The 24,698-nt window shown below is 53.4% G+C and overlaps 1 protein-coding gene across 1 annotated transcript in view; it reads left to right on the top strand.

Annotated features, from left to right (window-relative positions):
• Myo18b (myosin XVIIIB) overlaps positions 1-24,698 on the top strand; it is a 320,748-nt gene that overhangs the window by 176,335 nt on the left and 119,715 nt on the right. The window contains exons 36-42 of the mRNA XM_048784886.1: positions 639-822; positions 1,465-1,687; positions 5,105-5,214; positions 16,991-17,056; positions 21,795-21,923; positions 22,808-22,951; positions 24,028-24,117. Of these exons, the coding sequence (XP_048640843.1) occupies positions 639-822; positions 1,465-1,687; positions 5,105-5,214; positions 16,991-17,056; positions 21,795-21,923; positions 22,808-22,951; positions 24,028-24,117 (946 nt within the window). The remainder of the gene's footprint in view (positions 1-638; positions 823-1,464; positions 1,688-5,104; positions 5,215-16,990; positions 17,057-21,794; positions 21,924-22,807; positions 22,952-24,027; positions 24,118-24,698) is intronic.

Raw genomic sequence — 24,698 nt, 5'->3', positions numbered from 1 at the left:
AGAGTGGGAGCCGGACTTTGGGGAGCTCTGGGGGGGTGCTGAATGCTTCCATCGGAGGAGGGTGGGGCACCAGCCCTCCTCTGGCTGCCAGTCCCCTCCTAAGGGACAGCAGGGTCTGTCTAGCTCTGTTTGTCCTTTAATGCCCAAACCAGAGGGCAGGTCAGTTCAGGATGACCCGAGCCACCCTTAAAGGCAGCGTCATGGTCATGGCTCTCAGGAGGCGTCGTGGCGGGGTTGCAGGGGAAGGGTCAGCTGCCTCTCAGGCGTGAGGCCGGGCACGCCACTGACCTTCTCTAGCAGCTCCAGAATCTGCCCGCTCAGCAGTGCACCCTCATTCATGCATGAAGCAAATAGTAAGCACCTGCTGTGTACTAGACCTGTTCTGGGGATGACAGAGGTGGCGTGCCCTCTAGGACAGAGGTGGCTTGGTGGCTTGCTGAGGTGTACAGGTGGCAGAGGACCTGCAGGAGGACTGCTCACAGGGAGGGAGGAGGGCGCATTTGCTGGTGGCAGGGAGGCAAAGGCTCGGTGGCGAAGGGACAGTGCAGGTGCAAGGTGAGCCCTTCCTTTTGTCCCCACCTGGGACAGGCTTCCCCGAGAGCCCCCTGAAGCCCGCTGTGTCGTCCTTCTGCCCACAGGGAGGAGCTGCAGAGCCTGTTCCAGGCGCGGGCCAAGCTGCCCCCCGTGTGCCGGGCAGTGGCGGGCCTGGAGGGCACCTCGGAGCAGGCGTCGCTGCGGAGCCGCGTGGTGAGGAGGACCTTCGCCAGCAGCCTGGGCGCCGTGCGGAGGAGAGCCCTGTGCTCCCACGTCAAGCTGCAGATGGTGAGTGGCCTCCAGGGACCCAGGTCCCTACCTTCTGTGGGAGGTGGCATCTGCTGACAGCGTCCCCCACCTCCCCACCAAGCCTGGGGGGTGGCAGCACCCTGTGCCCTGCAGGGAGGAAAGGGAGGCTCTACCACAAAGAGACCTGGCCACGGCCACTCACCTGGGAGGGGCAGATCACGGCCTCGCGGCTTGGCACAGAGGGGGGCCTGGGAGAGTTCCCGGAGCCTCGGATGCTCCCCCGGGACGGTGACCCATCAAGCCAGCTCCACCTGCCCTTCCTGCCAGGAGGCTGTGGGGACACCAGCTCTGGGTGACCACATTTACCTAGGCTACCGTGTCAACCCATTAACCCACCAGAAGATTTGACTGGGCAGCAGTGTGTCTGAGCCAGTCCAGCTCTTCTGCTGCTGTGATCCCTGGGGCCACTCGATGGCCCTCTGTGCCTCCGTTTCCCCATGGATCTCAACGGTGGCTGCTATGAAGTCCTCTTATGTCTCCTAAGTACCAATCGGGATGGTGGTATAGGACACGGGGCCCCCAACGATGCCCCCAACAATGTATGTTGGGGGCATGTCAGGACCTCCTGTCCACCTCCCCCGAGACCAGGCATCCCTGACCCCTCCTGTGGGCTTGTCCTAGGACGCTCTGGTCAACCTGGTGAAGCGGTCCCGGCTGCATTTCATCCACTGCCTGGCGCCGACCCCGATGGTGGAGAGCAGGGGCGGGCAGGGCTCTCCCACACCACCGCAGCCTGATGGGGACCAACCCGGGGCAGACCAGCCCCTGTCCCTGGACATCCCGGCACTCAGGGTGCAGCTGGCGGGATCACACATCCTGGAGGCCCTGCGTCTGCACAGAACAGGTGAGCGGAGCCTCGTCCCTGGTCCCTGTTGCTCCCCTGTCAGGACAGCGAGTGTCCTTCCAGGCTGAGTAGGTTTACGGTGGGAGAGATCTGCACAACCACAGGGGTCATCTGGGATGGGATGAGGCGTAGGTCACACAGGGGTGCCTGCAGGAGAGAGCTTGGTGTTCTCCCCGGGGAGACCAGGGGCCTCCTGATGGGGTCTCGAACATCCAGAGTGGCTCAGAGTCTTGGAGGCGGGGACAAGGAGCATCAGGGAGAAAATGAGCACCTTCGCAGGTGGGGGTGAAAGGGCGGGTGCTTCAGGAGTGGGGTTCACAGTGGATGGGCCGTGGGAGGAGGCTGGCAGTCGGCTTCCCCTGGTCCTGCTGGGGAGAGGATGGGGGTCCCCGGCGAGGCAGAGGTTCAGTCAAAGGGACCGAGTCCTCAGTTGGCCATTTAGCAAGCCTGCCTCGTGGTTCCACCACTGGCTGATCCTGTGAGTTGAGCTTGGTCTCTAACTTTCCTCTTCTCCTGGGCCACTCGGTCCCCAGCCTCCATGTGGGTTCCCCCCCCTTCCCTGTGACAGGTGGATGTGGGCTGGGTGTGGCCCTTTCTGCTGCAGAGGGTGGGTTCCTGGGGCTGGCAGGGGTCTCAGGTGGGCACCTGTTTGTTGACCTGCACTGTGGTCACTAACAGCGGCTGGGGGTCCGCCACCACATCCCCACCCCCGCATTCTTCACGGAAGCCTGGGCAGGGGAGCTGGGAACAGCTGGAAGCCAAGAGGAGACTCTCCCTCCCCTGAGTGCGCCAAGCACCATTGACTTTCCCTCCCACTGTGTAGCTGGAGGCGGAGGGAGGCAGATGATGTCACAGGGCAAGAACCAGACGGTCACAGCTGGCGGCTCGGCCCACAGCTCATCAATTTCTGCCCAGTGGCTGGCAGGAAGCACCGGCCTCTGCAGGTGCCCTGGGTCGTCCTAGGACCATTAGACTCTGTGCGTGTGTGCCAGGGTCGGTGTCCCTTCCCCAGGCCTTGCTCCTGCTGTCACCATGGGTCTGTCCCCTCCATCGGCACAGCCCAACCCAGACGGGGTGAGCTTTCCAACCAAGTGAAGGGTGATGGCTCATGCTAGGGCTTAACAATGCCTGCTTCTCTGTCCTCCTCCCTCCCTCCTCCTCCCTCCTCCCTCCCTCCTCCCTCCCTCCTCCCTCCTCTCTTCCTCCCTCGTCTCTTCCTCCCTCCCTCCCTTCCTTCCTTACCTCTTTCAAACCCACACGAGTCACATCTGCATGGCTGCAGAGATGCATGCATTAGATACGTCTAACTGAGGACCGGGCCTGCGTGACGTGGCCACAGCTGTCTACACATGTGATGAGGCACATACATGCTACTTCCTGAGCACTTACTATGTGCGAGGGACTTGTGGTCACACACGTTAGATGAACTGGTTCCCGCAGAGCCCTGGGCACGGTGCCTGGAGTGTACTTGGCCCTCTGTACCTATGGGTTTCTCGTCTCCAGGGATTCGACAGTCTCAGGTTGGAAGTGTCTGGGAAAAGACTGCACCTGTACTGAACATGTTCAGGTTTTTTTTCTTGTCATTATCCCCTGAACAACAGAGTCTAACAGTTATTTTGACAGCCTTGACATTTGTTGGGGATTATGTCATCTAGAGATGATTTAAAATAGATGGGAGGAGGGACAAATATGAGAGCATTTGACATCAGGGCTCGAGCCTGCGTGGAGTTTGGTATCCACGGAGGGTCCCTGCACCAATCTCACTGCAGATACCAAGGGGTGACCACCGTGTAGTAAGTGCTCATTAAACATCCCCTAAGGTCCATCCTGGTGAGTCCAGCTCAGGCTCTAGCATGAGGTGGCCTGGGCTGCTTCTGCTGCTACCTCTCGGCAGCCATGTGACCCCAGGCAAAATCTGTAGACAAACTTCTAGTTCCTCCCTCAAGAGACTTATCACAAGAGCTGGTTACTGGTGAGGGGAAAAACTGAGAGGGGCTGGATATGGGGGAGCAGTGACACGTGTTAGCCACCAGCTGTCCCCAGCATGCTCCATCCCCACAGTGACCATGAAGCCAGGTCAAGCTGTTCTCATGCATCAGGTTCAGAAATGGCATCTCCCAGAGGTGGCATCCTTTTTCCTAGTCTTGAGGCTAATGAGGGCAGACGTGAGACAGGAGTCCAGCTAAGTCTGACCTAAAAGAAAAATGCAGCTGGGTGCAGTGGCACACACCTGTGATCTCAGTGGCTGGGGAGGCTGAGGCAGGAGGACTGCAAGTTCGAGGCCAGCCTCAGCAACTTTGCGAGGCTCTGTCTCAAAATAAAAAATGAAAAGGGCTGGGGATGTGGTTCAGTGGTTTAAAAAAAGAAAAGGAGAAGAAAAAGAAGAAAGAAAACTTAAAAAAAGAAAAATGCAGGTTATAACCCCCAGTTCCTGTCTTCATGTCTTCCGTGTCCTTCAAAGCCCTCCAAGGCCCCTCCTCCTCCCCAAGAAGGCCTCCTGGATTGGCCATGGGCGCTGTCCCTCCTGGCCTGTGCATTTGTCTTATCATGAAGCCTCAGACGTGGAGTGGACCTCCCCAGACCTCTCCAATGCAAACGCTTTCCAGATCTTTCCTGAGGCTCCATAGTGTCGCTTGTACTCAGGGAGGAAACCCTAACCCTTGAGACCTCAGACACGAGGCCCTGCCCCTGCTTATCCCTGGATCCTCTTTCCTGAATTGCTGTCACTGCCCAGGTCACTATTTTGAGGATCTGGGTGACTTTCTCTGGGCCTCAGTCTCCCCACTGATCAAATGAGGGAAATGATAAAGGTCTAAGTGTCGGTGACACAGGAGGTAGTCACCCTGTGTGTGACGTGCGGCAGCCCTCAGGCAATGCGGCGGTGGCCGTGAGCGTGGCGCAAGGCCACTCTGCCCACGCTGGGTCTTGGTGTCAGTTCCTGCTGCGGGGAACCTGCGTCCACTCCAGCCCTGGGAAGCCCACGGCTCCTCCGAAGCCTGACTCTAAGCCACGGTCTCTCCCGGTTCCCTCCCCGGTGTCCAGTCTGTGTGACAGACTTAAAGAGCCGCTGGCTGCTGCTCGGTGCCGTGTCCCCTGCACAGTCCCTGGAGAGGGAGAAAAGGGGGGGTCCAAGAACTTTCTGTGGTCAATGGAGTTTGGGAAAACCAGGCGCAGGGCCCCTCCCCACAGGAGCCCCCGGACCTTTGGCCTGGTGCTGACAAGGACCAGGACCCTCGAAGAGGAACAAGAGTTCAGCATTTAATAGGGGTTTGTGTTCTGGAAAAGTCCTTTAAATGAGCTGCTGAAGTCCCTGCCTGTGAGTCCCCATGGGACGGAGCAGCCGGGCTGGGTCCAGGGTGCTGGGCCTTGTCATTAGTGTTCTGTGACCTGTCCTGCCTGTGCCCTCCTCTGCCCCAGGCTTCGCCGACCACATGGGGCTTGCTCAGTTCCGCCGGCGGTTCCAGGCGCTGGACCCTGCGCTGCCGAAGAAGCTCTTGTCGACCTCGGAGGGAATGGACGAGAGGAAGGTGGGTCCAGCTGCGGGCCCTGGGGGGCCTTGGCTGGGGTCGGAGGCGCCCCTGTTCCCCGGGACTGCCCCGGGTGCACCTGGAGCAGGTGGGGACTGAGAGTGGCCTCGGGGGCTGTGCGGAGGGTGGCCTGGGGTTTGGCTCAGACTCCTGTCCCAACAGTGTCACTGGAGCCTGTCCCCACCCTAGGATGTCCCTCCTGAGACCTTGCGTTAGGAAGTGCGGAGAACTGGAGTGTCAGGCTGTCCCAGCTGAATGGGGTCCCAGTGACGTGAAAAGCCATCATTTCTAAGGGGCACTCCCACCCTGCACCCCAAGATGGCCCACAAAAAGAGGGCTTTCGGGTCCAGAAGGCTCAGGAAGTGTTTTGCACCATCTCCCTGCGTCCACCTCCAGGGTCCATCTTCCTGCCCCCACTTCCTCGTCTGGAACACAGGAATGACAATGACAATGACGCCTGCCTGGCAGGCTGTGGTGCAGGTGACGAGCTCCACACAGGGCCTGACCTGTAGTAAGGGGTCAGCATAAATCACTGCCATCAACACCAGCAGCCTCTTCCACGGCCAGGGTGGGGGCCACCAAGCCACACACTCCATTCAGAGCCATGTGGAAATGTCACCTCCCAGCGAGTGTGCCCACGCGAGTCTGAGATAGCTCGGCCATCCTCGAACAGGAGCTGTAAGGCCAGAGGGCCACAGGGCCACGGCTGGTAGAGGTCTTGACTTGCGTCTGCAGTGGGGACAGGTGGCCTCCAGCAGGCAGGACGGCGCCCTCTGCTGGGAGCTGGGGTGTGGTTCAGGGTCCCCGCTCACTGGGAGAGGCCTCAGCGGACTCAGCCTTTGGGGGCAGGACTGTCCCCTCTCATTTTGGAAGCCAGGAAATGCCAATTGGCTTAGTGCCACCAGCCACTCACTACCAGTGATCTCTCGGGCTCTTTGTCCTTGGTCTGGCCCCTCAAAACTTGGTCACCAGGCAGAGGGTCCCGAATGGGGCCAGTGAAAGGGTCCTGGTCTCTGGGGCTGTGGAAAACGGGGCAGGGGTGGGCGCAGGGAGTGTCCGCGGGCCGTGGGTGCAGCATATGGGAGCGTTTCTATTCTAGACGACTCGGCAGGTTCCAGTCACAGCCAAGCCGGAGCCACCTCCGTAGTCACCGGAGTCCTCGGAGAGTGGAAAATTCCAGGCAGAGTGACTGTGGCTGGGGGTTCACTTCATATATATATATATATATATATATATATATATATATATATATACTTGCTCCCAGATTTCATTTGCTGCAGCAGAGAATTTTGGTAGCAAAAAAGGAGACACCATCAACTTATGAAAAGGGGGATAAGCACTCATTTGTCGGGTGATGTGACCCGCCGTCCCTTGTGCCCCAAAGGAGCTCCGTGGGCAAACCAGCAGCCCCGGGTGCAGAGCACCTGACCCCGGGTGGACACGTCTGACCGCTGGAAGAGGTCAAGGCTGGCGGTAGGCACGGGGCGGCAGCAGAGGGAGCTTCCCGTCAGGGTGGACAAGGGGGACGTCCCCCTGGTCCTGGCACGTGGCATCTTCTCATGTCACCACCGTTTCCCAGAGGGTTTTGTTGCGTTGGCGCCCACTGGGGATTCTGTGTTCCCGAGGAGTGGCCCGAGCCTCTTACCACAAATGCACAAGCTCCATCGCCAAGTGTCACGCAGGAATGACGACGACAATGACGCCTACCTGTCAGGCTGTGGTAGAGGTGATGAGCTCGACACAGGGCCTAGCCCGTAGTAAGGGATCAGCATAAATCACTGCCATCAACACCACAGCCTCTTTCAGGGCCAGGGTGAGGGCCACCAAGCCCTCACCAAGCTTCATCGCCAAGTGTCACACGGTGCGAGAGGGCACAGTCCCCCACCCGAGCCAGTCCTTGGAAGAGTAAACCTCTCCACTCAGGGAATGGTCCCATGTCACAGCAGAGACAGCTGAGGCTGGGGCAGCCAGCTGGGTGGTGAGTGAGCTGGGATGTGAATGTCAGCTCCCAGAGTCCTTTCACCAGGGACCAGAAATAATAAAACCACATAGCGTAAACTGACCACCATGTTTAAGAATGTAGAGTGGTGGAATTGTGAGTGTTCCTCCTGATGGGTGACCGTCACCACCGTCCATCTCCAGAACAACTTCATCCTGTGAAACTGAAGCCCTGAACCTATGGAACTTTCCACTCCTTCCTCTCCCAGCCCCTGGTGCCTGCCATCTTACTTTCCATCTCTGTGGATTGGACTACTCCAGGTACCTCGGGGAATTGTACAATATGAACCCTTTGTCACTGCTTTATTTTACTTAGTTTAATGTCATCAAGGCTTATCCCTGAAGGATGCATCAGGTCTTCCTTCTTTTTTAGAGCTGAATAATATTCCACCATGTGTGTATACCTCATTTAACCACCTACTAGTCTGTCAATAGCCACACTGGTTGTTTCCATGGGTTCGCAATCGTGAATAATGAGGCTGTGAACTTGGATGTGACAAAGACCTCTTTTAGATCCTACTTTCAGTTTTTTCAGGTATGTCCCCAGAAGCAGGATTTCTGCATCAGATGCTAATTCTATTTTTAAGTGTTCGAGGAAATTCCAGTTTTCCACAGTGGCTGTACCATTTTGCATTCCCACCGATACCACACAAGGATCCCATTTTCTCTTCATCTTTGCCTTTGTCTCTCTCCCCCTTCTTTCTTTCATTTTTCATATTAGTCATCCTAGTAGACAGGAGGCAGCATCTCATTGTGGTTTTGAAGCACATTTCCCTAGTGATAAAAGATGCCAAGCAACATGTCCTGCCCTCAGAGGTTCGGACACAGTTCTGGATGGCACGGGCTGTCCATCAACATTGATTTACAGTAGTTACTGTTGATTTCATCCAACTTTAACCAAGTCCCTGCTTTTTGCCCAGCCCCATGCTAGAGATCCAGGGGTGATCCGAACCCAGCCCTGAGGAGAAGCTCTTTCCATACGGAGGGCGGGCTTGGGACAGCCCAGGGATCCACTGAAGCTTTTGATGCTTCCAATGGAGATGAAAGGAGTCCTAGGGACGGTGCCTCGGGACAGCTGATGCTTCCATTGAGCCTTGTGGGGTGATTTGGAGGAATCGAGTAAGAGAGAGACTTGGGGACATTCCCAGCTCAGGTGTCACAAGTGCAAAGACAGAGTCATGGAGGGTATGGATGGTTAGTGCAGCTGGGGCATGAAGGTTGCCAGGTGCCCAGGGAGGGGCCAAGGAGGCCATTGGGAGCAAATCCTTCTCCCTGGGAGAGTGTGAGCTTTGATTGACAGCTCGCTGAAGCCATTACATTACTACTTGGGCTTGCTTAAGCAATGTTAAAAGGGAAGTGAAGTCCACTTTGCCCATCCCATGGTCCTCTCCAGGGAGCAGGGTCTGCATGCTGACCTCTAGCTGTTCAGGACACCATTGGCTCTTTTTTTGGGGGGCAGACTGGGGATTAAACTCAGGGCCCTTGACCACTGAGCCCCATCCCCAGCCCTATTTTGTGTTTTATTTAGAGACAGGGTCTCACTGGGTTGCTTAGGGCCTCGCTGTAGCTGAGGCTGGCCTTGAACTCACGATCCTCCTGCCTCAGCTTCCTGAGCTGCTGGGATGACAGGTGTGTGCCACCCTGCCTGGCACCGTTGACTCAACCCCTGACTCTTCTAGACACCTAGGAACATAGACACCGAGACATCTAGGAACACTCTTCTAGACACCTAGACCCTCCCTCTCCTCTCCCCCTGGCTCCCAGTCCTCCCTCCCAGGTGGTCCAGCTTGTACCTTCACCAACACTGACCCCCACTCCCATGGTGCCGTGTCACACGTGCCAGTTAAGGACCTCTTTCAGCTCCCCTGGGCCACGCCCCAGATTCTGTCTCTTCCATCTCTGCTGCCAAAGCAGGAATTGAAATCTCTGATGGATGCAAGCAAACCCTGGGGCCCCCCTTCCCTGCAGGGTATCTGTAGCGTTGATTGATTTTTAGCCAACAAATTCTCTCTCTCTCTGGGCACTTGATCTGAGAAATATAGGCGAGGACTTTCAATTCATCTTCTCAAAGGCGCCCACATTCCCTTTCTCAAACCCTGGTTGCTCTTCCTAGTGTCCTCTGAGTTCATCTCAGGAGCCCCTGTGCCAGGGAGAGTCCTCCATGAGTCCCAGGCTGGGGAGGGAGCTGTCCGCCCTCAGGTGCTGAATGGCGACTCAGCGCCTGGCACAGACTTGGGAGGGGCCATTGGGCAGCCATTTCTGCCTTGCTTGCGGTGCCCTCTGGTTTGAGTCTTCAGTGCTGAAGATTTTAGATGTTTCTAGTCAATGGGAACTAACTTAACTGTGTGTGTGTGTGTGTGTGTGTGTGTGTGTGTTCTGCTTCTTCTATTTATGGTCCAAACATATGAAATATTCCCCACCCTTAGGGAATGATTCTGCGATGTGGGAGGTTCCTTAGTTACAATATGGTTTAGGTTAGACGCACTTGGGTTCAAATTGTGTCCTTTTCTGTATCTCTTTCCACGAATGCATACCATTGACACTTGGTATTTATTACGCCTGAACATAGGCCAATGGAATTGCCACAGCAAAGTGGCCAGCACATAGTAGGTGCTCAATGGAAGGCCACCATTGGGCTGTGGCATGGATTTCATGGAGGCAGGCAATGAATGGAGCAGCCCATTCTGTGGACTTGGATCCACCAAATCCCGAGCTCATAGAGGAGGCCGGTTCGGGAGGCCATGTCAGGAGGCTGGGTTGGGAGGTGGATAGGGAGGCAGGGTCTGGGCCACATTTCTCATTTTTCCTGTCATCTCTCACCGTCTGACAGACATGTCAGCCCATGTACTTGGTGAGCGTGTACTCTCTGAAGAGCATAGAGAAAGCTCTGCAAAATTCTAGGATGCGATCCCGCTAATTTTCCTACCAATTCCTGAGTGTCAAGTATTCAAGCCTCCAGTTATTAATTAATTAATTAATTGCTTTTGTACCAGATATTGAATCCAGGGACTCTTAACCACTGAGCCACATCCCCAGCCTCCTTTTTAAAATAATTCATTTAGAGACAGGGTCTTGCAGAGATTTTTAGGGCCTCGCTAAATTACTGAGACTGGCTTCGAACTCGTGATCCTCCTGCCTTGGCCTCCTGAGTCACCGGGATTACAGGTGTAGGCTTGGCCAAAGTTTGAATCCCCTATCTATCCTTTAATTCTATCAGCTTTCACGTCACATGCCTGAGTTTCTTAGTGCCTCACTAAATTTCTGAGGCTGGCTTTGAACTCATGATCCTCCTGCCTCAGCCTCCCGAGCCACTGGAATGACAGGCGTGGGCTACCACATCTGGCTCCCTTCCTCATTTTGAATGAACAAGGTATTGTTCCAGTGGACCCTTTCCTTATCTTCTTGTGGTTTTTCTAGGGACAACAGTATGCAATACGTAAGTGTGATAAATTCAGATTAACGCTAACTTAATTCTGGGGAGGTCTGAAATCTCTCTTCTAAGGTAGCAGCCTTTCTCCTGCCGAGTTGGTGATATTCTTGTGATATATATCACAGCTCACAAACCCAACCATACGGCAGTGTGATTGTCTTTTATTTCACCTTAGATCTTCTAAATTATTTAATGGGGGAGAAGAGGAGAATATCTTCATGTAATATTTCATATTTCCTGTATTTCTCCATTTTCTGCTGCTCTTGATTTCTTTGAGGATTTGAGTGATCTCTACCATTTCTTCCGTCTTTTAATACATGTGAGGAGGCCGTTCAAGTCTGATACCAAGAGGTTCTCTGGCGCCTTTGTTTGCTGCGAAAGGTCTTTATTTTACCTTCATTTGTGAAGGCTGGTTTTCGCCGGGTGTGGAATTCTTGATGGGCAGACTTGTGTTTTCTTTCTGGTGTTTCAATGTGCAGTCCCACTGCGTTCTGAGCCAGCCTTCACCTGGGGACATTTCCTTCTACTCCACGAGTTACAGATCATTCCTTTAGGTGTGGCTTTCCGCACTCTGACGTCCCTCGGGGTAGCTCTCTTTGTGTTGATCCTATTCAGAATTCACAGCCCATTCTGGAAGGTGTAGACTGTGCTGGGGAGCGGAGATCAGGTCCAGTGGTATGAAGTCTCCCTGTCTCCTCTGTTCCTCGCTCCCTCCTTCCGGGGCTCCCTGTGTGTGGTGTGCTCGGTGCTGCCTGCCTGGCTCTGAAGCTCTGCTCCGTCTCTTTGTTCCTGCGTCTTTCTGTTCTTCAGATTGGCTGATTTCCATTGCTCTGTCTCCAAATTCACCATCTCATCTGCTCTCTCAGATGAGATGAGCCCCTCTGGTGAATTTACGATTTCAGTTATTGTACTTTCTAAATGAAGAGTTTCCACTTGTTTTTTTTTTTTTTTAGCAACTTCTGTCTCTTTATGGATATTTTATATCTGGTGAGTGGTGATTATTATTTTTGTTTTTCAGGGGGGGCTTGGGACTGAACCCAGGACCTTGCATGCCCAGCAGGCACTCTGAGCTAGTCCCCCAGTCTGTGCTGTCCTTAAATTCATTAAAACATTTTAGTTCTTTGAACATATATTTAATAGCAGGTTGGAAGCCTTTTCTGTTGAGTCCAAATTCTGAGTCCACTCAGATAGTTTCTACTGGCTGCCTCCCTGTCCCCCAAGTAGAGATCATCCTCATTTCTAGGTGTTTTTTGAATTTTTGCATGTTTTTAAATTTTTGTTGAGAATAGACATCATTTTTGGGGGGCATGGGTTGGAGGTACTGGGGATTGAACCCAGGAGCACTGGACCACTGAGCCTATCCCCAGCCCTATTTTGTGTTTTATTTAGAGACAGGGTCTCACTGAGTTGCTTAGCGCCTTGCTTTTGCTGAGGCTGGCTTTGCACTCAGGATCCTCCTGCCTTAGCCTCTCGAGCTGCTGGGATGACAGTCATGTGCCACTGTGTCAGGCGAAAATGGACATCTTAGATGACACACTATAGTAATTGTAGATTCACGTATTCTTAAATATTGAGTAATTTTTCTTGTATAGACTTAAGGAGTCTGCCTTCCCTTGGTGTGGGACCACTGACATCTCTTGCCAGTTTGTGTGTGTGTGTGTGTGTGTGTGTATTTTTTAATTTAAAGCGGGGCTTCCTGGCAGTCTCCCCGTGTCAGCATATCTCAATAGCCAATAGTTTTCCCTATGAGACATCTTGCGTCTGTGCAGTCTGTCATTCTTCGATGGCTCTCTGTGTGGGCTGGGGAATGTCCTGGCAGTTGACAACTGTGTTCTAGCTTTCCACGTCCTGCTGCGCCCTTGGCTCTGCCCGTGCTCCTGTCCTCCTGCCCAAAGAGGGGAGACCCAGGTAGCTGGTGCCCTTCCCCTGGTTTCTCTTGTTCTTCTTTATCCTTGAGCCACAAATGCACGGGTGTGTCCAGCCCACTGCGGCCGCCCCTTCCCTGGGTCTCCCAGCTGACTCCTGGCTGGCCCGTGCTCTGTGGCCACCCCAGGCTGAGTCATGACTCGGGCCGACCCACTTATTTTCTGCTGGGATAATGACAGTTTCTAACTTGGCCCCGAGTGGGGTTTTCTGGGCTCTGAACCCTCCAGGGCCCCTTCTGGCACGAAGGCTGCTGCTTTCCAGTTGGTGTCCTGTGTCGGGGCCACTTCAGAGACAGAGCTGGGGGGCGGAGGGGCAGTAGGAGTGGGCCAGCGCCCACCACGATGGCCACCCACGTACCCTGTGCCCGCCTGGAGTCCAGAGGCATTTCTTGAATAAATGCTTCTCATTCTGAGATCTCTTTGCTCCATTTCCAGAGTATTGAACTTGACCTCTGGGGGAATTTGATCCACTCTGTCATTTGGGGGAGGAGGGCAGGCGAGTTGCTGGAAGTCTGCCTCCCACCGCTGCTCTCAAGACCTCATTAAGTCCCCACTGGGCTCTTGTAGGACAGATGCATTACTCCATGTTCCAGGAAGGGCACTTAGGACCAGAGCAGGGGAGTGACTGGCAGGGTCACCCAGCTGGTGAATGGTGGGACCAGACAAGGACAGCAGTGTGTGGGGGGGTCCTTGGTTTGGGTCCCTTGCCATCACTTCCTGTGTCTTGACCTTTGCCAAGTCATTCCATGGCACTAGGCGTCAGTTTCTCTCCCTGTGAAATGGGGATGAAAGGCTGTCTGTTGCAGAGGTCTGGAGACAGACTGAATTATTAAATGCAAGCTTTTGAAGCCGCCCTCAGACTTAAAAACAGACTGAAAACTGTGCTTTCTTGGAGCAAAACGGCCAGTGTTTTTCTCATGAAAGTAGCACCACACACCAAGAGGAGACTCCTCAATTCTGTGGGCAATTCTGATCCATGAAAGTGCTGTTTCTGGCCGAGCACAGTGTTGCACGCCTGTCATCCCAGGGGCTGGGGAGGCTGAGGCAGGAGGATCACGAGTTCAAAGCCAGCCTCAACATCTTAGTGAGCTGTAAGCAACTCAGTGAGACCCTGTCTCTAAATAAAATACAAAACAGGGCTGGGGAATGGGCTCAGTGGTCAAGGGCCCTGAGTTCAATCCCCAGGACCAATAAAATAAAATAAAATAGTTAAAAAAACAAAACAGAAACAGGAAGAAAGTGCTGGTTCCATCAAGAGGCAGGAAGAAAGCCGCCTCTCTCTGTCACCAGGGTCCTTGCCATGTCTTTTTCTGCTGTCTGGCTGTTGGACAGTGATGGCCTTGTGTCAGGCTGAATAAACAATTGATATTTGGCCTAAACAGAGCAACTTCATTGGGTTTATCTAATTGTCGTATTAACGAGGCTAACAAGAGCAGTTAACTGCAAAGTCATTTACAGAGTCCTTATATGTTCACAGTTGATCCTCCCAGTGCCTGTGGCCCAGGTAGAGGTGCATGATCACCGTGCAGGTGAGGAATGGGGTAACTGCACCATGATCGGCTGCATTCACCTGCTTCCCACCTTCATTATGCCTGTGCCTTCTTATCTTTAAAACACAGTCAAAAGGGCTGCATATTCTTGTTCTCAGCTACACAGACATCCAAAGGAGTTTTTTATTTTTGTTTATATCTTTTGGCACCAGGATTGAACCCAGGGGTACTTAACCATTGAGCCACATCCCTACCCCACCCCTTTAAAAATATTTTTAGTTGTAGATGGACACAGTACCTTTATTTTGCTTATTTTTTTTAAAATGTGGTGCTAAGGATGGAACCCAGTGCCTCACGCATGCTGAGCCACAACCCCAGCCCTGCCCCAGCCCTTTTTAGTATTTTATTATATTTTATTTAGAGACAGGATCTCACTGAGCTGCATGAGGCTTCACTAAATTGTGAGGCTGCTTTGAACTTGTGATCCTCCTGCCTCAGCCTCCATTGCCACTGGGATTATAGGGGTGCCCAACACATCTAAAGGAATCTAAGAAAACAAGGAGGTGGACAAGATGTCCTCGTCATTGTGGTGGCTGAACGTGTTCTTTGGCAGTGTTTAGATTGATCCAACAGGTGAAAGACTCCCATGTTCTGCAGAAACCCTACCAGGATTTGGCCCAAGCATGAGGCTCTGGGTTGGAGTGACTCCTAGCTTTCATTGAGAGCTTACTATACGTCAGACACGATGTGACTCTCCCCACAGCACAGCCTCAGAATCTTCTCAGACAGTGGCCATTATTTTCCCCACTTTCCTGAAAGAAGTTTGAGCCCCCCAGGAAACTGTGTGTCTGAGGTCAGTTTATGAACCATCAAACCAAGCCCTGAGTCGGGGTAGGTCCACCTGCTGATCTCTTCCTCTCACATTGACTCTGGACTTCCCTGCCAAGACAGGCTAGGGACACCTCACCCTCACGGATCTCCCTCGCTTATCCACCCATTTTATTCGCAGTCTATTTCATCGTACTTTTTCCTTGTGCAGAGAGAAAGGCCGTCATGCATTTCTGCTCTCTGTGGCTCCCTGGAAATCCTTTTTTTTTTTTGGCTCAAATGTGATAAGTGAAACCACTGAGTTTTGGAGGAGCGTTATGCAGTGTTCTTTCAGGGTGGAGACGAGGCTGCGCCCTCATTGTGATCTGGGAATCTCAATAAGCAACTTGGGTTCTGTCTACCTTAGGGAGCTTTCGAGCCGCCGCTCACCCACGGAGTCGAAGCTCATCTACTCCACGGCCCCAGCCTCGCCCACCCTTTCCCCTCCTGAGTGTTACAATCACTTTTTTTTTTTTTGGACCGTTTATTCTGAAAATAGACTGTGATTTTCTGTGAACGGCAGACCATTGCAGGGTGGTGCGAGGGTGCAGTGGGGGGAATCCAGCCACCAAGGAGGCGGGCACGACCTGCATCTGTGCAAGGGAGCAGATCTCCCGTGGGCTGGCTTCAAACCTGCAGGACCGTCTGAAAGGAGGGCAGTTCCATGAAATCGCTGGTGGCCGGTTCTGTGCTGCCTCCAGAAACATCTTTGAGTGAATTCTTCCGCATGGCGCTGCCTCTCTCCCGTTCGTCCTGATTTCTCTTATTTGTTCATCCTATGAATTGAGTGCCTACTGTTTACACAGAACGGCACTAGAGTGCAGAGGAGAGAATGCGAGGTGAATTAGGCATAGATTCTCCTTGCCATGATCTAGGTCGGGCCGGCAAGGTCACGGTGAGTGAGGCAGTAGCTGATGTGCTCAGTGCAGGACGCGCGGAGAGCTGGGGAGGCTGTTGGGGGGGCTGGGTGACACGGGGGGTGGGTTTCCTTCCTCTGGAGCCATCTGAAGCCTGGGGAGCCATTCCGAGCAGAGATGTTGCGATGAGCCAGACAGACCTCGCTGGAACCTGGCTCTGCCCTGGGTCACCTTGTGGCCCTAGAGAAATGGTTCATCTTAAGAAAATGGTTCATCTAGGGTCTTAAGTGTGCACACAATAAAACACCATAGGGTGGCATTTATAACATAGTGTGACATCTGTCATGTGTCTGGTGACATGAAGTAGTTTTATAACATGATGCAAAAGCACTACCATCTGGGTCCATAGCTCCCTCCTGCAAAAACCAAAACTCTGACCCTTTCAATGCTAATTAATTCATTCTCCCTTCCCCAGCCCCTGGCAATCACCAGTCTACTTCCTGTCTCTATGAATCTGCCTAAAGTAGGGGCCTTGTATAAGTGGAACCATACAGTATTTGTCCCTTTGTGACTGGCTTCTTTCACTGTGCATATTGCCCTCAAAGCTCATCCCTGGGGTAGCATGTGTCAGAATTTCTTTCTTTTTTTATGACTGAATAATATTCCATTACATGGATATACCACAGCTTGTTTATCCATTTGTCCCTCACGGACACCTGGGTGTTTTTCACCTTCTGGCTCTTGTGAATAATGCTGCTATGAACATTGGAGTACAGGGACCTCTTTGGGACCCTGTTTTTCATTCTCTTGGGTATATGTATGGAAGTGGGATTGCTGGACCACAGGGAAATCCTAGGTTGAATTTCTTGAGAGCTGCTGTGCTGTTGTCCACACCCTTCATTTCATCTGGTGCCCTTGTTTTTCTCTTCTGTAAACTTGGCGTGGTCGTAGGGCAACCCACCCAAGGTTGTCATGAGGATGAAGCAAATTGGGTGTCATTGAAGGTTTCAGCGGAGTGGCTGGTATACAGTAGGTGCTCAGTACATGTTGCTTTTCTGCTCTTGCCTATGTGGCCGGGGGCTCTGATGACCAAACCCCATAGACTGTGGGCTCCCCTCCCCCGGGGTGTGTCTGCCACCGGAGCCTCACCTCCCAGCAGGGTCCTCTGCCTCCCCCCTCTTCCCCTGACTTCTCTCCTCTTGTCCCCAGGCTGTGGAGCAGCTCCTGCTGACCTTGGATCTGGAGAAGACGGCAGTGGCCCTGGGACACAGCCAAGTAAGTGAAGCGTCTTTCTGATGGCCTCCCGCCCATCCCATCCGATGAGACCCCTCCGCCGTCTGACCTCCGTGACCCCTGACCGCATGATCTCTCTGGGTCTCCCTTTTCTTCCAAACTAAAAATGGGCAAGTCATTTTCTGCCCTGCCCCTCTCCCAGGGCCATGAAGAAACAATGTCACAATGAGGGCAGAAACAGCGTTGGGAAATGTCATTTGTTAGAGGTCACACGTCCGGGGACCTCAGCGGTCTGGAAGAGTTGGCATTCTGGTCCTTACATGACCTTCTGAGTCTCAGGGGAAAAAAAAAAAAACTGCTATAAAATCTGCAAAGAAGTGCTCTTGTCACTCGGAGCCTTCTAACTTGTGCTTTGCCACCATCTGTGGCCCGACTGCTGTCCTACTCAGTGAGGCAGTGAGCGGGGACTCGAGGAGGAGCCTGTGGGTTTCAAGTTGAGGGAGCTTTTCCCAAACAGATGCAAACCAAAAGCTTACCCAGGGTGCGCCAGTGTTTGAGAAGCACGTCGTACCTCCCCGGCCCGTGGCGTACCGCACATTTTCAAGGCGGGGAAACATCCTCTCTACGGGTTTCCAGACTCTGACGTGGAAACTGCCTCAGCCTTCTGCTCTTCTGGAACATTCTATTTCCTGGCTTCTGGAACCACCGTTCCATGGGCTATCGTTTGGGAAGCGAGACACACAGATTTCAAACTCAAGGACCAGGTGGCGGCAGGGGAAGGGATCACTTTTAGAAATAGAGGCTGGAGGGGGCCCAGATGTAAGGGAAATTGACTGCATCCATCTCCCCGGCTAGTTACCTACCGACGGATTAACAGCCTCCTCTGAGCTGTTTTTGTAGATCCCAGCCCTGGGTGCTAGGGGAGCTGCTGGGGAGGGGCCCTCCATGGCAGAAGCCCACCCTGGGCCATCTCTGGCCTTGTAGCCTGCCCCACCACCATCCCTGAAGGTGACGCTTTCCTTGGAGAGCTCCCTATCACTCACACTGCTGGCTGCTCCTCAGTTTGTCCTAAACACACAGGGATCTCCCTACTGCCCTGGGGCCTGCTGAGGGGCATGGTCTAAGCTGTTGGTCCACTATGGTCCCAGGCTGAGGTCTCCTGCTGAGAGTTGCAGCATCTGGGTCTTTGCAAATATTTCCAATAGAATAATCTTTCCGGTCCCTGAGCCGGGTGGTCTACCCGGAAACTTCACACTCTGGTCTTGGTCCCTGCCAGTCTCTCGGGTGACAACAGCTCATGCCTGTTTTACACACAAGTAGCCTCTACCTTTTGGAAATCAGCAGGTTTCCAAGGACTAATAGGGAGCAGACCCTGCTCAGTCCAAATTCCAGGCCCTTTTCAAATGCCCGTGCAAATGGCCAGGGTCCTGTTGTTGATTGATGAAGAGATTCCACACCTTTGCTATGCTCCTGAGTCAAGGGATAGTGATTCAGTCCCATGACCTTCATCCTTGCAGACCAGCGGTTCTCAAAGTGTGGTCCGAGGACCGGCAACGTCAGCACCACCTGAGAAGGTGGTCAAAATGCAACCCCTCAGCCTCCACCCCAGACCTAGTGATTTGGAGACTGCAGTGGGCCCCGGCAGTCTGCAGTACCAAGCCCCCTAGGAGATCCTAAGGCAGGCTCCAGCCTGAGAACCACTGGACTGGATAATTAGTCAGCTATTTCATGAATATAGAAATCAGTTCCCACGATCCCAGAAGCTCCCACAGAGCGTGGAGGGAAATAAAAGTCATTACACACTTTTTTTTTTTTTTTTTGCAGTGGCAGAAGCCAGAAGTCTATAAACCTAAATATCCCCATAATAAAATGTTATTACTATTGAACAATCCTATTGGTATTCACTAAGAAACTGTCAAGAGCAATTCAAGGTCAATGTATCTGGACAATAGACTGAGCCCTTAGAGCAGGTGCAATATTTTATACTTTGTGGGCTGGTCCTTCGTAGCTGGGAAGTCCCTGAAGCCCAGTGGAAAAGAGAACCTTTTTGGGTCAGACCCGTGAATCTTGAGTGAGTGACTAAACCTCTCTGAGCCCCCAAGGACCTCACCTGTAAAATGGGGCCACAACTTTCTGCATCCCAAGTGTGGGAACCAGTAGGTGGTCACTCAACAAGTCAGTGTCATTAATTACAGAATGAGGCTGTCATTGGGGCGAGGCGTGGATTACACAGGGCAACGTTCTAACGCTTAAAGAATTTAACTCCTCTCATCTCTACAAGGACTAAGCAGAGAGGAGCTCATTCCTCTGTGAACCAGAAATGGGGGCAATCGCCATATCAAGATTTTTCTGAAAACCTCGACTTTCAGCATTTTCAGAGAAAAAAACAGTCATTGCAGCTGCCACCCCCACGGGTTCCTTACAGACTGGGGTGTCAGGGTGTTGGGCTCTGCTCGGGCCTCATCAGCAGCTGGACTCATGAAATGTGGATAATTCAGAGTCTTCTTTGTGACCTCTCAGCCTTCTCCAGGGTTGTGCCTGGGCCATGGCGTCTTCTGAGAGAGGCGTGATTCCATTCTCGGTTGACCTCTAAAAGGCAGCAAACCCCAAAGAAATAATACGATAAGAATCTGCCACGACGATGACTTATTCCCATTCTGTGTGGAGTCGTTTCCAATTATCTTTGTAATGAAAGCATCATACTTAATCAATAGTGGCCCCTGTCACCTATGGAGAGACACAAGCTGATGTTGTCATCATTTACATCATCGATTTTTTTTTTTATAGCGGCTTGTGGGACTCACCCGCTTGTGAAATGCATATGGTCATTATTAAGACAGTCTGATGGGCAGTGAGTCACTCAGGTCTTTATTTCAATGAGACTCATCGTCCCAGTGGCCCTGGCTGACAGCAGGCATCTTTTCCGCAAAGCAAACCAACAGTTGCCACACGGGGTTCTCGCTGGTGGCGTGGGCCGATTTTCACCTCTCTGTTGAGAAGTGTCTTTCGTGAGATGGGCAGAGCGATCTCCTTTACTGAAAATAGGTTTGGGGTAATGGAGAATCGATTGAGGCTCTTGGTTCCCCGTGGAATCGAGCTGCAGTTGAACTTCACAGTGCAGATGTTTGTATCCTCACAGGCGAGGAAATGAAGCTCGAGGTCGACACGAGGAGTGGGTGTGAGGGATGCACCCGAGGTCCCGGGTTCGAGTTTTAGCTCGGTCGCTCACCTCCTGGGTGAACTTGAGTCTGTTACATGACCCCTTCCTCCTGGGGCTGTTGGGAAGGCTAAGGGGCTTTGTAAATGCAGAAGCCATGCAGGAGTCAATTACATTCAGTGACAACGGTGGCCTGATCTGGAGTAAGAGAAGGATATAAATCCTGGCATTTCCCCTCACTAGTGGAGGATCGTGGGTGAATGCCCTGAGCCTTGGTTTCCCTCTGTGACATTCAGAATCCCAGTAGCTAAGGTGCAGGGGATCATGCATGTGAAGTCCCCTCCCCCACTCTGCTGGATGAATGTCAGGCATTAATTGATAAAGTCACCAGTTAAGACAGGGCTTTCCAGAGCCTCCCGAGAAATGGACACTTTTAGGGTTTCAAGCCACATCTGACCAAGAAACCTACTCGACTGTTCTTAGAGATAAACAGCACAGTTCATCTGAAGAGGGACTCCTCCCCCTGCCGCTGACCCACACCCCATGTCGACAGCATCTTTCTTTTGCCTGTGGGGAGCTGAGGAACCGGGCGCCCCGACTCCCCTGCCGTGCTGTCTTGAGTAGGTCTGTCCCCAGAGTTTCAGGTTTTCTCAGAAGAATCCTTCAGCCCGACCCCCAGCCCTCTCGGCCTGCATCTCTGGCCAACAGGGAGCCTGGGTTTCCTGGGTTTCCCACTAGAGGGCAGCTCTGGGGGGAGCCGAGAAGCCATTGTTCCAGGTGCTGTGGAGGCCACCGTCCGTTATTGATGAGGGCCCGTGGGCAAGCGCCGAGCTCTTTCCACTGGAGGCCTGAGCCACCACCTCTCCTGGGCAAGGAGGACGGCCCTCGCTTCCCCACATCTCTGCCCCTCCGCAAGGCTGGGTTGAAGTCCTTCTAGGGCATGGCTTCTCTCAGGTCTCCAGCCAGTGGCACCTATAGAAAGGCATATCCCCAGGATGACTCCAGATCCACTGATTGACCCTTTCCTGGTGAGGCCCTGGGCGAGCTGGTACACAGAGAAGATGAAGCACATCTGTCCCACAGTGGTTCCCAAACTAAGATGCACGTGACCCCCGGGGTTAGGGTGCAGATTCAGATTAGCCAGGGTCAGAGATTCGGCACTTCTATTTTGGGGGGGATGGGGGAAATACCTGGGATTCAACTCGGGGGAACTCGACCACTGAGCCACATCCCCAGCCCTATTTTGTATTTTATTTAGAGACAGGGTCTCACTGAGTTGCTTAGCACCTTGCTTTGGCTAAGAGTGGCTTTGACCTTGGGATCCTCCTGCCTCAGCCTCCTGAGTCACTGGGATGACAGGCGCGTGCCACCGCACCCAGCAGAGATTCTGCACTTCTAACAAGCTTGCAAGCCTGCCCAGGCTGCTGGGGATCCAGGGGCTAGCAGAGGGGAAAGTGGAGCCATGGGGAGACAAAATGGTTGGATACTTCAGGCCCTTAATAAAGGATGCTACCAGCCAATATCGGGGCAGGAAGTAGGAGAGCTGGGGTCTGAGTTCCAAGCACCTGTCACCCCAGTCACTGTGACTGAGTCCGGGAGTCACTCAGCCTTTCTCTCTGCCAGGTCTTCCTCAAGGCAGGGGTGGTCTCCAGGCTGGAGAGGCAGCGAGAGAAGCTGGCGTCCCAGAGCATCGTCCTCTTCCAGGCGGCCTGCAAGGGCTTCCTGTCGCGCCAGGAGTTCAAGAAGCTGAAGGTACCTTGCAGTGTTCCTTGTAGTGCTGACCCCCCAGGTCTGGGATGGGCAGGAAGGGCACCCGCCTCCCTGGACGACGCTGATGCTGCTGGTCCAAGGGCCACCTAAGCAGTGCGATGACAATTTGCCAGTGATGTTCTGCAGGACGCTGTGATTGTCCCTGGGACATGTTTTACGTGATAGCCTTGAGCTAGGTGTCCATGAGCTCGTCCAGGCCCTCCTAGCCTATTCGTGATTTCAACCTGTCCCCCGTCTGGAGCAAATCACTGTCCAGGGTGAGCAGACAGGATAGGCAGGTACCAGCCAGAGGTCGTTGGGACCCAGGGTTGAGGATGCCACAGTCCTGAGCCATCCTGGGTCACCATCTCCAGAGATCCCTGGAGCCTGGATTTCCCCTTACCACCTGCACAATGGAGAGAAGACAGCCCGGCTGTATTTTGAGGACAAACAAGGCCTGTGTTCAAATCCCACCTCTGACTCTTAGTAACTGGGAAAGGGGACACACTTATTAAGGCACTTAGTAAGGAGGGCGTCACGTAGTAACTGCTCAATAAATTGTGGCAGCTGTGACCTTGGCGTCGTTGTTATAATGCTACTATCAGAATGCAGAGTCCCATGACACGCACCTCCAGTTTCTATGAACTTGTGGATTCAACTATACGCACACGGCAAGGGCAGGAAAAGGTGAAAACATCAGCAACTGAGATATTGTGGACAATCCTGCTGGCCCACAGCACTTCCACTGTCCGGTGCCTTGGGATGATTTGGAAACGAGATTCGGATTGGGCCCACGGCCTCCGTTGCCAGGGCCACTCTCCTCCTCCTCTCCTCTCAGCTGTGCAGGGAGGGACCCCCTCACGTCCTGTCCTCTCCACCCCATGCAGATTTGCCGCCTGGCTGCCCACTGCATCCAGAAGAACGTGGCCGCGTTCCTGGCTGTCAAGGACTGGCCGTGGTGGCAGCTGTTTGGTGCCCTCCGGCCACTACTGAGTGCCACCATCGGGACTGAGCAGCTTCGGGCCAAAGAGGTGAGTCCACGTGGCAGCCGAAGGGCAGCTGCTTCCTCCTGCCCCCGACTGGCCCCTAAACCTGGGGACTCAACCCTGAGCACTCTTGCCTGGGGACACTCTGCCCAGCCGCCCTGATGTCCCCTTCTGGTGCCTCCATGGACCAGGCCATCCTCCAGCTGCACCCTGCTCCTCTGGCGGGGGATGCTGACTAACGCCTCACACCCGCTGGGACCCAGGGACGCCCACTGTCCTCCCAGAGACACCCGGTGGCCACGCCGTTGGGTTCTTTATTTTCCTACTTTACAGAAAACACCCTCCTCTCTGCCTTTCCTCTGTGTCACCAGCCACCGCTCCGAATGGCTTCTGGTTTATGCCCCCTGTCGTTTCTCTGTGCAAAAATTAGCAAATCCGTGTAGTCGTGGTTCCTTTTTGTGTGTGTAAAAGGCAAACATAGGACCCATTGAGCATCCCCACTCAAAAATCTCACCTGGTAAAATCCCTGCGAGGATGCCCAGATCTGAGAACCTCTGAGACCCCAGGCTCTCTGGCCCCACGGGTTTCAGAGAAGGACGTTCAGCCTACGTGCTCCCCGGCACCTGGCATTGGGCACTTAAAAATATATTCTGAGACTTTCCTTGTCCTCTTCCCTCTTGACGGCTGCTCGGTTCCCTGTGTGGGGGTAGTTCACGTCCCCTCACCCGCAGGGAGCCCGGGGCTGCTCCCAATGGTGGCATCCTAGGCTGGGGCGGAGGCACCCGGAGGGCGAATGGCTGAGCACTGTCCTCAGCCCGCGTGTCCCATCTCAGGCTGAGCCATGGTCCCCTCCCAGGGATTGGCACATGGTCCCCAGACTGGGATGCTCTGGGCCAGACTCACAGGAGCACAGCTGTGGACGTCTGGAAGTGGGGAAAACACGGTCCGTGGTGCAGACATTCGAAAACCTACATGGGAGACCTTGTCGTTCTGTGCAGGAGATCGCTGGCTCCCATTCCCCTGGGTTAACTGACACCTTGGGCCCTTGGACTCCTCTGAACACGATTCAGGTGTGGGTCTCTGGCCTGGACTGGTTTCTGGCAAGGTCTGTGTTTTTGCAGGAGGAGCTCACAATGCTGAGACAGAAGCTGGAAAAATCAATAAAGTCCAGGACTGAGCTCCGGCAGAACACAGACCGGCTGGAGAGCCAGGTACCTCCTCCCTCCTCACAGGTCCCTGTACGGGGCTCCATGGGTGCGAGGTCAGCAGGGGGGGGGGCGAGTGGCTGTCTGCCTCATGCTTTCAGACTTTCTGCACACACCCTGGGAATGACGTGGGAGGCACCGGCCATTGTTATGCCCATTTTGCAGAGGAGGAAACTGAGGCCCCAGAAAATCAGGTAGAACTCATGTGACACTGAGATTCACGCCCACATCCTCTGCTCCAAAGGAAGAATTTCTTAAAATGACACAAAAGCACAAATCGCAGGGTGAAATGGCATTCTGACTACATTAAAGTTACAAACCGTCATTGATCAAAGCCTACAGGGAAGACACAATATGTATTTGGAGTCCAAATTGGCAGCTCATAAACCTGTCAAAGAGAACCCACAATATGAAAGAACTTCCTCAAATCATTTGGAACACAAAGTTTCCAATAGAAAAAAAAAAAAATGGGTCAAAAATAAGCATCTCCTGATGGTTGGGGGGAGGCTCTCATTTCAAAGTTCGTGTGTTCCAGACGTCACGAGGCCAATAAAGTGGCCAATAAACTCAAGATGCTCAACCTAACT

The sequence above is a fragment of the Marmota marmota genome, unplaced genomic scaffold (genome assembly GCF_001458135.2).
Source record: "Marmota marmota marmota unplaced genomic scaffold, marMar, whole genome shotgun sequence".
Taxonomy (NCBI): Eukaryota; Metazoa; Chordata; class Mammalia; order Rodentia; family Sciuridae; genus Marmota; species Marmota marmota.
This window is presented reverse-complemented; position numbering and strand designations above follow the sequence as displayed.